This window comes from Parasteatoda tepidariorum, chromosome 4 (assembly GCF_982258835.1).
Source record: "Parasteatoda tepidariorum strain Cologne lab strain chromosome 4, Ptep-v5.0, whole genome shotgun sequence".
Lineage (NCBI taxonomy): Eukaryota > Metazoa > Arthropoda > Arachnida > Araneae > Theridiidae > Parasteatoda > Parasteatoda tepidariorum.
Window position 1 is genome coordinate 85,122,089 of NC_141758.1, and position 13,557 is coordinate 85,135,645.

At 26.3% G+C, this 13,557-nt stretch overlaps 1 protein-coding gene across 2 annotated transcripts in view; it reads right to left on the reverse strand.

Annotated features, from left to right (window-relative positions):
• The window catches only part of TTLL12 (Tubulin tyrosine ligase-like 12), a 39,884-nt gene extending 26,347 nt beyond the window's left edge, over positions 1 to 13,537 (reverse strand). For both annotated transcript variants that reach the window (XM_043044510.3, XM_016054846.5), the window contains exons 1-8: positions 13,360 to 13,537; positions 12,773 to 12,808; positions 11,236 to 11,324; positions 10,083 to 10,247; positions 8,646 to 8,682; positions 7,810 to 7,966; positions 5,022 to 5,161; positions 2,680 to 2,870 (exon numbers count right to left, since the gene is read on the reverse strand). In XM_043044510.3, coding sequence (XP_042900444.2) covers positions 2,680 to 2,870; positions 5,022 to 5,161; positions 7,810 to 7,966; positions 8,646 to 8,682; positions 10,083 to 10,247; positions 11,236 to 11,324; positions 12,773 to 12,808; positions 13,360 to 13,515 — 971 coding nt within the window. In that variant the 5' untranslated portion in view covers positions 13,516 to 13,537. The remainder of the gene's footprint in view (positions 1 to 2,679; positions 2,871 to 5,021; positions 5,162 to 7,809; positions 7,967 to 8,645; positions 8,683 to 10,082; positions 10,248 to 11,235; positions 11,325 to 12,772; positions 12,809 to 13,359) is intronic.
• Between the last annotated feature and the right edge of the window lie 20 nt (positions 13,538 to 13,557).

The window sequence follows — 13,557 nt, forward strand, 5'->3', positions numbered from 1 at the left end:
AATAAAAATAACTTGGATGCATTAAGCTTATTTTAATGCGGTGAAGTTCAATAATAAAAGTTATTTTTTAATAGACTCAAAATTTTTTAATGAATTTCTCTACTATTTCTAATCTTTTTAAAAACACACATTTATTACTATGATAATTCACAATACAGTCAATTTGCAATAATGGGAATCAAATAAGAATACTGAAAAACTTAGATTTATTAGAAGTTTTGGTTTTTAACAGTAATGGCAATTGTTAGATATATTTTAATTAAAAATGCATTAATCAATATTTCCATTTATGAAATTAAAAAAATGTACATAATGAAGTTGGTTCCCCCAGTAAAAAGGCAGACATCTTTTTTTTTCTTTTTGACTTTCATTAATTCATTTAATTTAGAGTAACTTTTAGTTTCTCTTCTTAATATTGCTGAAGAGTTTTTGAAAAAATTGCATTCTATGCTTTTTTTTTTCCTTCAAGATTAGATCAGTCCCTATTAGTATTAAGAACATTTTCATTTTTCAAATCAAGCAATTTTACTTTTAGATTAGACAGATTTAAAGATAAACACTTATTTCACACAAACTCTAATAGCAATTTCCAACAAATATATCTAATAAATATTTTATCATATGATGAGTAAATACAGTTGGCCTCTAATTTAACAAACTCTAAGTAAAGCAATTTCGTGATTTAAAGAATTTTTCTTTTTTCCGAAATTAAAATGAAGATAAAAAATTCTATTTAATGAATAATAAACTCCCAGCTTTTAAATTAGTTCACTAGCTGAAAGAAGAAAATTTTTTTGCTTGCTTGTTAGGGTAATAAAATATTAGACAGCTTTTTAAACAATCACAGTATCCTCCTTACACAAAGCAGAAAAGGATAAAATTCAAAAATTTTGTCAAATGTGATAAACAGTGTATCTGCAGAATTGAAATTGTTGATTTATCAAAATGATTCTAATGTAGAAATGGAAAACTGTGGAAACATACCTAATGCAGCAGGATGTAAATGATATTTTTTCTTCAGTTCAAAAAGTTAAAAAAAAAAAATTATATACATATATATAACTTTCTCAAGTCGGGACCCAAGGAAATTGTTAAACATTACTCAATACACACTTTAAAATTTCAAACTAACTAGAGTGTACTTATTTACTGCATTTTTAACTTCTGAATAAAGAATTGTACAATTTCTAATTATGGATATTTTTGGATAGTAGCTGGGTAAGAGCAATTTTTATTTCATTTTAGTCCTCCAAATAACAATTAACTTGGGCTTGAATGAATGAATTGGTCCTAATTAGGTGTTTTAATTGGTGTAAACATTATGATTACATATTAGTGAAAATTTAAATGCTTTTTAAATAATTTTAACAAAAAAAAACTTTTATTTTTAGTTTATTTCAGAGTCAGTTAAAAAATTACCACATTTACTGAAGCAAGGATGATCTAGATCTGAAACTCAACTGTTACTCAAATGGACTGAAGGTATTGTAGCTTGTGTTATGTTGGTGACACATATGATGTAAACAAATATCGAAACTATGTACAACAACTAGCATTTTATAATTAAGCTTTAAAAGTCCAAGGAGATTTTAATACCAAAGCTATTAAGATTATTACAAGTTAAAGATGTTCTTAGTAATCATTTGTGCATCTTTTTGTCTCTAATAATAATTAAACCAATGAAAACATTTAAAACAATAAGGAGAATTTAAAACAAATATTGCTAAAGGTTAAAATAATTATAGTATTGACTAATTTCTAAGGACAAATACAGTTCTTTACAAAAGGAAAAACCAGTTTGCTGTTCCAAAGACTACTAATAATGCATAACATTCCATCTTAATATGATCTAGCACATAGTAGAGCACAAAACAAATTACAGATCATTTCTCCTCACAAAAAGATATGTTAAAAAAAAAAAAACTTTAAACAAAATGCTTTTAACACAACATCAAAATATTAATTAAATCATATCGATTTCTCCTTCTAGTAAATTTAATTAGTCTGTATATGAAGTTAGCGAATGGAAATTTTGTTATTTTAATTATAATTATTTTGTTATTTTAATTATTTTTTATTATAATTTATATTATTTTAAATTAAATTTTTCAAACAATAATACTGAATACCAAGGTTTTTATTTCAATTCAGATATTATTAAATCTAATAAGGAATTCAAATATAATTTTATTATTTGTGTAGTTGACAAAGTATCTAATAATTTCTGCTTTATTTGCAAAGAGTATTTTAAACATTCAATGAATAAAGAATATGAAAACAATAATGCATAACAAAGACTACTAATAATGCAAAACATTTTATCTTAAAATGGTCTAGCACACTGTATATACAAAACAAATCACAGATCATTTTTCCCCACAAAGAGACATCCCCAAAACACTGTAAACACAATCTTGTTACAAAATTAAAATATCAATTAAATTAAATTCCTAAATATGATTTCTCATATATTTTTATTGTTAAAGCAACTAAAACAAGCTTCTTAATGTTGAAAATGTAATATAACATAAATCATTAGTAAGTTTTTTTAGGTTGGTAAGACCCCTAGAGGATTGAAGTAACAATGGTGAAAAAAAAATTTTTTATGCATCCTGCAGTTGTCAGTTTTATTAGCATTATAACATGGAGCACTTAATATTCATAAGCAAAAAAACTTACCTATAATCATATACCCGTCCAGCTAACCAGAGTATATGAGCTTCACTTTTTTCATTTGTGAAATAAAATCGAGGAATTGTTAAAAATTCAGAAACTTCAGGATAGTCAGTATACACTTTAATTTTCTTAATATCCAATAGATTTGGAATTTCGATGCCAATGTCAGGTAGCTCTTCAACAACGCGACCAGACTGAAAAATTTAATTAAAGACACTATTAACCATGACTATCAGTAGAAGAAAAATGTTTAAACAAGAAGCAAATAACTCTTTCTTGTCAAAACAATCTATATGTAAATCTTATAACTGGAAATCATAAGCAATAAAAAATCTATTTGTCTTGCCTTACATCTTTCATGAATTTTTACATTATAATAAATAATTTCTGATTAATAATTATTATCACTTAATTTAGTAATCTAAAAAAAACTTCAATTATAATGCATAATTACATACAAGGTAAACTATGTACTTTTAAAATAAACCAATTAAAAGTGATTTAAAATTATAAGTGCTTTAACAAAAATTTATTTTTAAAATAGTAATTTTAGGAACTATTCAACCAAATTATTTAAATTTTCGTTAAATTAAAACACTTAAAAAAATAAGCACAAAATTTTTAGATCTAAAGATTTAAAATAATTATTAACTTATTAACTTAACTTATAATTGTTATAACAGTATTATCCCCAAGCATTATTTGAAGGGTGCCCCCCTGCTTAACCTTTGAGGTCAATAAATGCACTCTCTTTGCCTTTTTTGTAAAAGTAATGCAGCCATCCCTTAAAAACACTGCCTTTTTTATTCAGATTCCATTTTGAAAAAAATGTATTCAGTGTTTTTAAATAATAATTACATACTGGTAAAATTATCTGTGGTTATAGGTTCAATTCTGATTACTATTACAAATATTTACTTTATTAGGATTATTCTTCAATTGGTTAAATTTTTATAAGTATATTTTTAGGGGGGGGGGGAAGGAAATATTTAAAAAAATTTTAAGTGATTTTTAAAACTATTTTTTTAATAAATACCTAAATAAAATAAAGATACCTAAATAAAATAAAGATGATTTTTTTTTAAAAAAAAATCATCTTTAAATGTTTATTTTCTCATAATTTTCGATTTAAATTACAGAAAAAAAAGCTTTCAAGGTTGTTTTTTTTATTAGTCATTTTTTTGAAGAAAAAATATATGTACATGCCATTAATTATTTTTATAAACTACAAATCTTATTTTGATAATGAGAGAGAATTGCTATTCGAAATATACTCATTAAATTAGTGGGGGAGCATAATTTAAAAACACTTGGGCATAAAATTCAGTTTTTACGTAATCTTACACAGATAAATATTTAAGATGTTAAGTGAGGAAGGATCCTGCCCTTTTTATTTCTAGGGAGAACTCTGGTTATAAATTATTTTTCCCTGTAGTATTTATTAACTGTTTTCTAGTATGGTAAAAAGATTTTTTGCTTTACCCTATTAATTTTACAAATAAAGTGAAAATCTTAAACACATAAGTAAAATAATAATAATGATAAAAAAAACACATTGAGAAACTGTTCACTGACATCCCGACTACAATATTATTACTATATTTTCCAGGGCAGTTCTCTTTCATATTTTGAGGCTCAATGACTACAATCTTGCAAAAAATACATTTTAACTCAGAGAAATATGTTTTGTGTTTAATTTTATATCTTAACCACTAACCTGTCTAATTTTATATCTTAATACTACTTAATTAGCATATATTAGATACAACTTTTGTAAACCATGAAATTTACATCTTATAATACAAAAACTTTTTCAGAATACAATTTTTTCCCTACCGTTATACACATAGCTAAACGTTTTTCAGGGTGCATAGCCAGATTTTTCATCAAAAAATAAGCACCCTTTAAGCACTGAAAAAACTTTTGTAACCACTTTCTAAAAAAATAAACAATAATAATTGGCAGTAATAAAATAAATTTTTCTTAAAGTTTTGAATTTATAAACGTAAAATAAAGTAAATTCACAAACTTTTCATAACCATGATAAAATAACTAGTTTCTGATAAAAATTGCAGAGAAAATTGTAAAAATCATGTATTTTTTGTAATTTAGAACGACAATTGACACAGAAAAAAAAAATCTTTTAAAAGATAGAAAATTAAGCACTTTTTACAAACCCTAAATAAAAAAAGCACCTGAAAGGGCTTTTAAAAAAAAATTAAATCAAAAATAAGCACATTTATGCAATTTTTAAAAATACTAGGCACCCTGCCTCTTAAATAGATCATTATGAAAGAAAAATCAGATGATAAAATATGATTTAAAATTTTAATGGCAATACTTACTGTCAAGTATTCAAAATCTGGTTCAGTTTGGTTGAAATCTATATATGATAAGTCACACTTTTCCCAGGGATATTTCAATACTGCTTTCATTTCATCCAACATCGACATTTGAAATCGTGGATAGCAACAAGTAACTTCCTCTTTAAAAAAAAGCAAACAATAATATTTAAAAAAATGAAAATTTAACATATGGTGCTCGTAATTCTTTTGACATAATAACAATAAAACTGTAAACAAATTAAAAACTAAATTAGAATTAGTCAGAATGGAACAAAATATTTATCTTTTGCAATTTTCCAGGACAAACACATACAGTATACTCTCGATATCTCAAACTTCTATATCTGGAAATTCATGTTATATAAAAAAAATATATATATATATTTACCCCCTTGGCATAACATGTCAGCTAATATTAATTTGATTTCTTAGGCCGAAGAGTTTCTTTTCAAAACATTGCTATGTCGAATATTTTTCGAAACATAAAAAGAATTTTTTCGTAAAAATCACAGTGTAAGTTTATAGTAAACCAATTCTTTTCTATTTAATGCATAATTAGTTTCGTCTTACTTTTAAATATCATTGCTGTATTTAGACTCATAGTCAACTATCATTACATACATAATTATCAGTAGTTGTTCTTATATTTCATGATACAGTAGGGAACCGATTATCCGGAACGATCGGGACCATCGCTATTCCGGATAACTGATTTTTCCGGTTTTCTGAATCACTACAAAAAGCAGTTTTTTTTATTGTTAAATCCAACTAAAAAAAAAAAAAAATTATGGAAATAATCTTAAAAAGAGGAAAAAACAATGAAGTAATACACTAATGATTATTTCCAAAGTGATGGTAAGGTAAACATCCTTCAAAAAAGAAAGAAAAATCCTAAAATCTTATGAGGAAAAAAAATATCTTTTAAAAAAAATGGCGGGAAAATTTCTCGAATTTCGTTCCGGTTTTTTGGTTTTCCGGTTTTCTGATTTCCGGATAACGGGTTCTGTACTGTAATACTTTTTGCAGTGCTATTTCAGAATATATTTTTACACTTTTTAGTACATATTTAGCTTTGATTATCTCGAAAACTCGCTATCTCAAAACTCTTTTGGCATCCCTTCAACTTTGAGATGTCGAGAACATACTGTATTACTAGCCAAGAAAGTTCCTGGAAATAAATATTTTAAAATTTCAGAAACATTTTATTATACAAGGAGAATGGACAAATTTAAGTTCAAGTGGCTGAAGCTTAAATATAAGGTACACAAAATTTGTTTAAGATAATAACAAAGCTGAAAAGTATAAATAGTAAATTCTCTCTTACTAATGAAATAAATTCTCTCTGACTAAGGTAAAGTAAATTCTCTCTTACTAATGAGAACTTATACGAAACTAGTGAAAAAATAATGAAAATAGAACAAAGTTTACTAATGAAATAAATTCTCTCTGACTAATGTAAATTCTCTCATACTAATGAGAACTAATATGAAACTAGTGAGAAAATAATGAGAAACTAATGAAAATAGAACAAAGTTTTTGTTTTCTTAAGCAATTTTCAGATTTATATGCAGAATACCCCATAAGCAGAATATTTTCAAATGTTCTGCAACAGGACTTATTGATTTATACAAATGTTCGGCAAGCATTTCACAGCGAAAAAAAGTCAACTTTACGTTAAAATACTACATTTTAATTTATTAAAATACAGGATCATACACAGATGCACAACATTCTTTTTTAAATCAAGGTAAACATTCTTGATTTGTTACCTTCTCAATCACTTTTGAAGTACAAAATTTTGTTAATGATGCTGAATTATTAATTAAATGCCTATGATATGAAGGTCCGAACATTAAAATAAGGGCTGCCTTAAAAATCTTTCGAAAGGACTAGTGCCCAGATGGTGCACCATTTGCAAACACAAACATTCGCTAGTCTGTTGTTCCAACAACTTCTTCATCTCCATCGAAAACATTTGGTCTTTTAGAAACAATTCTGTCAATCGTGGCTCCTCACGATTCACAAATTGCTTCTGAAATGGGAATGGAAAATATAGAAGTCAGAAACTTTATGAAATTAGAAATCTCTGAATTTAACAAGTAAACAAAAGGAGTAAAGCGGCTTATCAAGGATTTTTAAGTCAAAAATTTAAACATAAGAAAATTTATCTAAAAATGTAGGGGTGATGAATGAGATGGTGGAAGGAAATGTTCTGCAAGATTATGAGAGTAACTTTTAAACCGTCAGGTCATTATGGTCTACCGAAGAATGTATGAGATCAGGGTTGGGAATTGCTCTGCAAGACTACCGAAGGCAGGTGATCGGGGGTTAGCAGGAAAATGCTGTCACTTATTCACGATACAAATTGTTCTGCAGGACTTCGTTTGTTCTGCGACGTACGGCACAGTTTTAGGCACTTTCTGCTTCTGGGCAGAATACTAACTAAAATAAATCTATAATAAGTACATATTCTTTTTAGTATCCTAAAAACTGTTTTTTTTTACAAAACTAGTAATGTAAAGGACTAAAATAAAAAGAAATTTTAATTTATTTTGTTATGGTAAATAATAAAAATTCACAAAATAAATACAGTACGGCACAGTTTTAGGCACTTTCTGCTTCTGGGCAGAATACTAACTAAAATAAATCTATAATAAGTACATATTCTTTTTAGTATCCTAAAAACTGTTTTTTTACAAAACTAGTAATGTAAAGGACTAACATAAAAAGAAATTTTAATTTATTTTGTTATGGTAAATAATAAAAATTCACAAAATAAATGACCTACCTCCTTCTAGAACAGAAACTTTTGGAAAAAGAAGTGAATATGTCACATTGTCTGGTGCATAAAAAAAGGGTACTATTATAAAATTAGGTTCTTCTGAGTGTCTGATAGCAGATCCAAACTCATCCATTATATACCACCACCTAACAAAAGACTCATCCTTAAAAAATAAATGGAATTTTTAAACGGTGTATCACTGGTAAAAAATTATATGCATTTCAAACAAATATTTTTTTTAAAAAATTCAGTAAATGAAGTAGCATATATTTTTTTTTCAACTATTAAGAAAGGAGCTATAGATATTCAATTGGATCAGAACATTTACACATAGGCAATTTTTTTTAATCAAAAAAACTTGTAATGCCTTTTTGAAATACTTTTAGAGCACTATTTAAATGTTTTGTAACTGAAATTTTAATGTGTTCTTATGTTAGTAGTTTAATGCGAAAGAAGGATGACAAATAATAAAAAATAGATACAGTAACCTGAGAATTATTATAAATAAATCATTTAAATGATTATATTTCAAGTTTTAAATTATAATATAAACTAATATAATAAAAATATGAAGATTTCTTTTATACCAAAATTAACCAAAAACCAAAAAAATTGTTTTAAAACATGAGAAAACAAGTGTGTTTTTAATAATTAACAGTTATGAAGCTGTTTTTTTTTTTTTTAAATTTTTTTACCTAAATTTAAATATAGGGTGAATTTTTTTTGTACTCCTTAAAAATTTGTGAAATTATAATCTCTGACACCACATGTCCAGTTACTCACAAAAATATTGGCAGGTATAAAAAAATTCAAGGTATTTTAAAAACACTAAAATTACTTACTTGTTCTGAGTTCTTCACAACATATGAGTTGTTGAACCTAAAAATAAAATTAAACACATTTAGTTACAACAATTTTATAAGATAAACAAATAGTCAAACAAAAACAACGTCGATAGGTATTTAATAGGAACTAATTATACACGTTAAATTCAATTTTATTTTCATGAAACTGATGCATCACATTTTTAAAAACAAAATATAAATTATGAACACATTCTTTACCATTCCCTCATTTCCATTTAGAGTGCAAAATCATATAAAGTGATTAAAAAGAGAAATTAAGCACTTCCACAAAACCAGTAGCTGGACAAGAGTTTTTTGGAGATAAAGAATCCACAATTACAACACCAATGGTGTGATTATGGCAATGCAATTAGAGAAGTTACATCACTTTTCAAACAAGCACAAACTGAAACATTAGAAGCTAGGTGAATTTTAAGCTGCCGTTGGAGATAGAGTTAAAGTGTTTTAAATGTTGGCTCAGTGTCATAAGCACTGTGACACACAAAAAGATTAAGTGTTCCAAGTAATTTTTATTTTATTTTATAACCGTCGTTGAACAGACTATACGACTACTAATTTTACGACTACTAATGTTCAACTAAGCAGCCTTGTAATTTTGAACACAATCCATAAGACAAGAGAACTCCTGGATCAAGTATTGGGAGAAATTTGTCTTTGTGGTAGACTTCTTGATGAAATTAACCTGACGAAAAGGGGACTCTAACCCATGATCCATCTACCACTGAGGATATTTCCCGTCAGCAATGTGGCCAGTGCAAGCTGGATGCGGATTCGTATTGACCAGCCATCGCTGGGATTTGAACCCGGTCCACCTCATTGGAAAGCGAACGCTCTATCCACTGAGCCATAGCAGTTCTCTTCCAAATACTTATTTTGGGAGTACTAATATAGCTTCATTAGAAATATCCTGAGCTTTATTTTGGGATTTGAATGTATCTGCATTGAGAATGAGCAGCAGGAACTTACCCATCACACTAAACACACATGCAGCTTCATCAGTGCCATTTACACAAAAAGCAAATTAAGTATGCACTACCATTAATTTAACTTACTAATAATTGCCTAGAATCAATTTAATTCTAATTACTTTAAGTTATAATAATAATTTTATATTCATGCTATTTACCATTCCATTTGTCCCTAATAGTTCCACAATAAAATATAATATATTAGAAGCAGGTATAACAAGTTTAGGTGCGATGAAAACGTTTTAAATCTTTTAACATAATTCCACAACTTGAAATAATTAGAAAACCCCTGATCTTTGCATTGAGTATCAGTAAAAATGAGAATATTAGTTTACTAGTTATACAAAAAAATCTAGTAAACTAACATTGAACTGAAGATAATATTTTTTTTAACATGATATAGATAGGAAGAAAGACATGCGTAAGGCAAAAGAAAGAAACTTACTTCCACATTTTACTAAGTACAATATTGATTTTTTCTTCTTTTGATAAATTTTCTTGAGATACATTCATGATGTTACACATTCTATCAAGTAAATTCTCCAATCCAGCCAAAACTGTCCTTGCAATGTTTAGTGTGTATGTGAAGGCATGATCAATTAAATATATGCTAAAAAATAAATTTTTTTCTCATAATTACAATAAAAGCATTGTATGATAACAAAAAGCATTTTATTATGTTTTATTTTCATTCATAATAAGATGACTTATATCAAGACATTAAAAAATTTTAATATATTTATTATATGTGTTAATATATATAAATGGTAATATATTTAATTATTATTATGTTACTAGATAACCAAACATTTGTCAAGTAGACTGCTAACTCCAGCCAGTTTTGCAAATTTGGGATTTCACGTTAACACTTCAGAGATTGAAAATGTTAAAGCGTATCACTTATCTATATTTTAATAAAAATCAAAGAATATTTCCCTTATTTTAAATATAGAATGAATGAATATAAGTGCCATTATCACTTATCTATATTTTAATAATTAATATTAATTAATTAATATTAGTAATTAATTAATAAATATTAATTGCATTAATTACATAATATTAATTAAATAAAAATTACTATCATTAATTAATTAATAATTAATTAATATTAGTAATTTTTAAAAATGCTAACATTTTAACCAATGAGAACTATTCATTTTTGACAATATCTACAGAACATTAGTAATTATTAAAAATCTTGTCGCTGAACATCATACGTAACCTTGCTATTGAGGAGTAATATATATTTCAAAATCATACAGACATAAAACTAACAACATTATTTTCAATTAATATATTTAAATTATAAGCTCTAATAAAATCAAAATACTCTTGAAAATAAATTTAACTAATAACAAAGCAAAAAACAAAATAACTTCTTTTATTCGCAAAACTCGAAACCTAACCTAATTAATGAAAATGAATCTTTTATCAAACATTTGCAGATAAGAAAAATCTTAAAAGGGTAAAAAAAAAAAAAAAAAAATTTAAAAAAAAAAGCTTTTTTATAAAATTATTATGAATTAAACATGAGTGATAAAATAAATAATGACTATAGTCGAAAACCAAATAAAAAAAATATCTCTGATTATTACTGGTCATCGTCATCAGGATCCATAGAATATTTAGTAAACACCCTTAGTTGACCACCCTCTTCTTCAGAATTTTCATCATCATCTGAAACCTAAAATAATTTTAAACATTAGTTTTCTGCACATTTGTTTCAGTCTCCTAAACATTTTACAAGAAATGTTTAAATAACGACATAACATCTTATTTTTTAAAGATATAGGAAATAAACTATCTTAAGTTAATAAAAAAATCTATCACTGAACAAATCGCTTCACAACAATATCTGTACTATACACCAATTTAATTTGGTAGGGTGATAGAAACTAGAGTATGTAATGTTGTGAAAATTAATTTTTTAACAGTCATACTAGTTTTTATAAGAATTATACAGGGCTTGAGGGGGGACTCCACCCTGAGATGGTAAAATATTAACGTTTTTCTTGAATTTTTTTTAAGTAATAGAGACAATGCAGAGACTCCTTGTTTCTTTTATGTTATTTAACTACAATTTAAGTATATTTTAAAATTTTTTCTTTTACAAAATAATAAAAAATTAGTTGGTGGCAGCTCCATGTTAAAAAAAAAGTTCAGTTTTACATTAAAAAAATATTTATTAAAATGCTAATACAAAATCGAAATATAAAAATATCAAAAAAATCCTATGCTACTTTCTAAAGAATATATTTTTACGTGATTTAAAATAAAGAACAGCTTATTTCAGTGCATAGATTATGAGAAAAACCTTCGTCCAGGTCAAAAAACAGCGTTTTGAGAAGAAAGCGTTTAAAGTTTTGACTTATGGTAGAGAAAAACGTTTAATTTCATACATATAATGGTCAATAAATGAAATACCCACAATAAGCTTCTATATACAGTCAACAGAATGGATGAGACACAAAAAGAATGTCGCCCGTCCTAATCCGGCCGAACAGGCCTTTCTACCTGCTTAGCGACGACTCTCTATTCACCGGCATAACTTCCAAACGAAGTTAGGTACCGAAAAATCGTTTTAGACAGACATTAGAAAGAGTACAAAGATTCGAAAAATGCAATAAATATTTTTTTTTGAATTTTTGAAATATTCAGGGTGGGGTCTACCCTTAAAATTAACAAAATAATTATCAATGTGCCCCTGGACCAGCAATCGATGTAAGGGAATCTCTATTAGTTTTTTGATTTTATGTTTTGGTCTGTGTTTTTGTCACCAAGTAGCATGTTTCATCAAAATTGAGACATTACTCATTCTTTGTGTTGTAACTTTTCTTTTAAATTCACTTAGTTAAATTCTCTTAATCAAAATAGTTGTTTCAAATAAAGAGGAAAATGTGTCAATTTCCTTCTACAGCTTAAGAGCTCACTATAATGAAACTAAGAACCCACCGCAATGATAAATCAGTCTGCTATTGTAAAATTGTAACCGACTTTTATGGTATATAAGTAATCACAAAGTTGTTTGGAAACATGTGTACACGTAGTATGATCATCAGTGAATTAATTTTGTGTAGAAAAACAAGATTCATAAAGAAAAATTTGAATAAAGAAAATCTTTATTTTACTTACTTGAGAATAAATAAAATCATTTCCAGCATCAAATGACTGCAAGAACAAAAAATAATAATTTTAATATAGAGCATCTCAATAAAGAAAATACAAATAATATAAAAAATTAAGTGTTTTTTTAAATTATCACAATTCCCAATTATCAGAAGTTTTAAGACTATGAAGAAAAAGAAATGAGACAATACATTTGTAAATCACATACAATGCAGTTTGCAATAGTTATTGTGTTGTATTTTGCTCTTATCATTTTAACAGCATGTATGGATTAAAAGCAACATTAGTAAAAAATAAAAATTTCCATGAATTTTTTCAACAAAAAAAAAAAAAAAAATACGGAAAAAATTATTTGATGAAAAATTTTTAAACACACCAAGTACACATAACATTGAAATAAATTTATTAAGTTTCGTAAATAAGTTAAATTAGAATATTACTACGAAATATTTTCAAAATAATTTGAACACATTTTAACCAAAATTTAAGGTTTTCTATTACAAATAATACACAAATACATAAAATTTTAATTACAAAACTTTTTTTTTTTTGCTTTCTTTTCATGTCTTTAAAAAAATCATTTCCCGCATTACCGATAGATTTAATTTCTTGAATAAATGCTTCCACTTGCTCTGCGGGATTGCAAGTTTCTTCAGTTGTTGTTCATGAGTTGATACAAAATTTTCAAATAAATCATCAAATTCATTAGCCATGCTTTTCGTAGATAAATTGCGAAAAAAAATGCACATCTGTTTATTTACATTTTGCAGCTGTTCATGATTGTTGCCAAA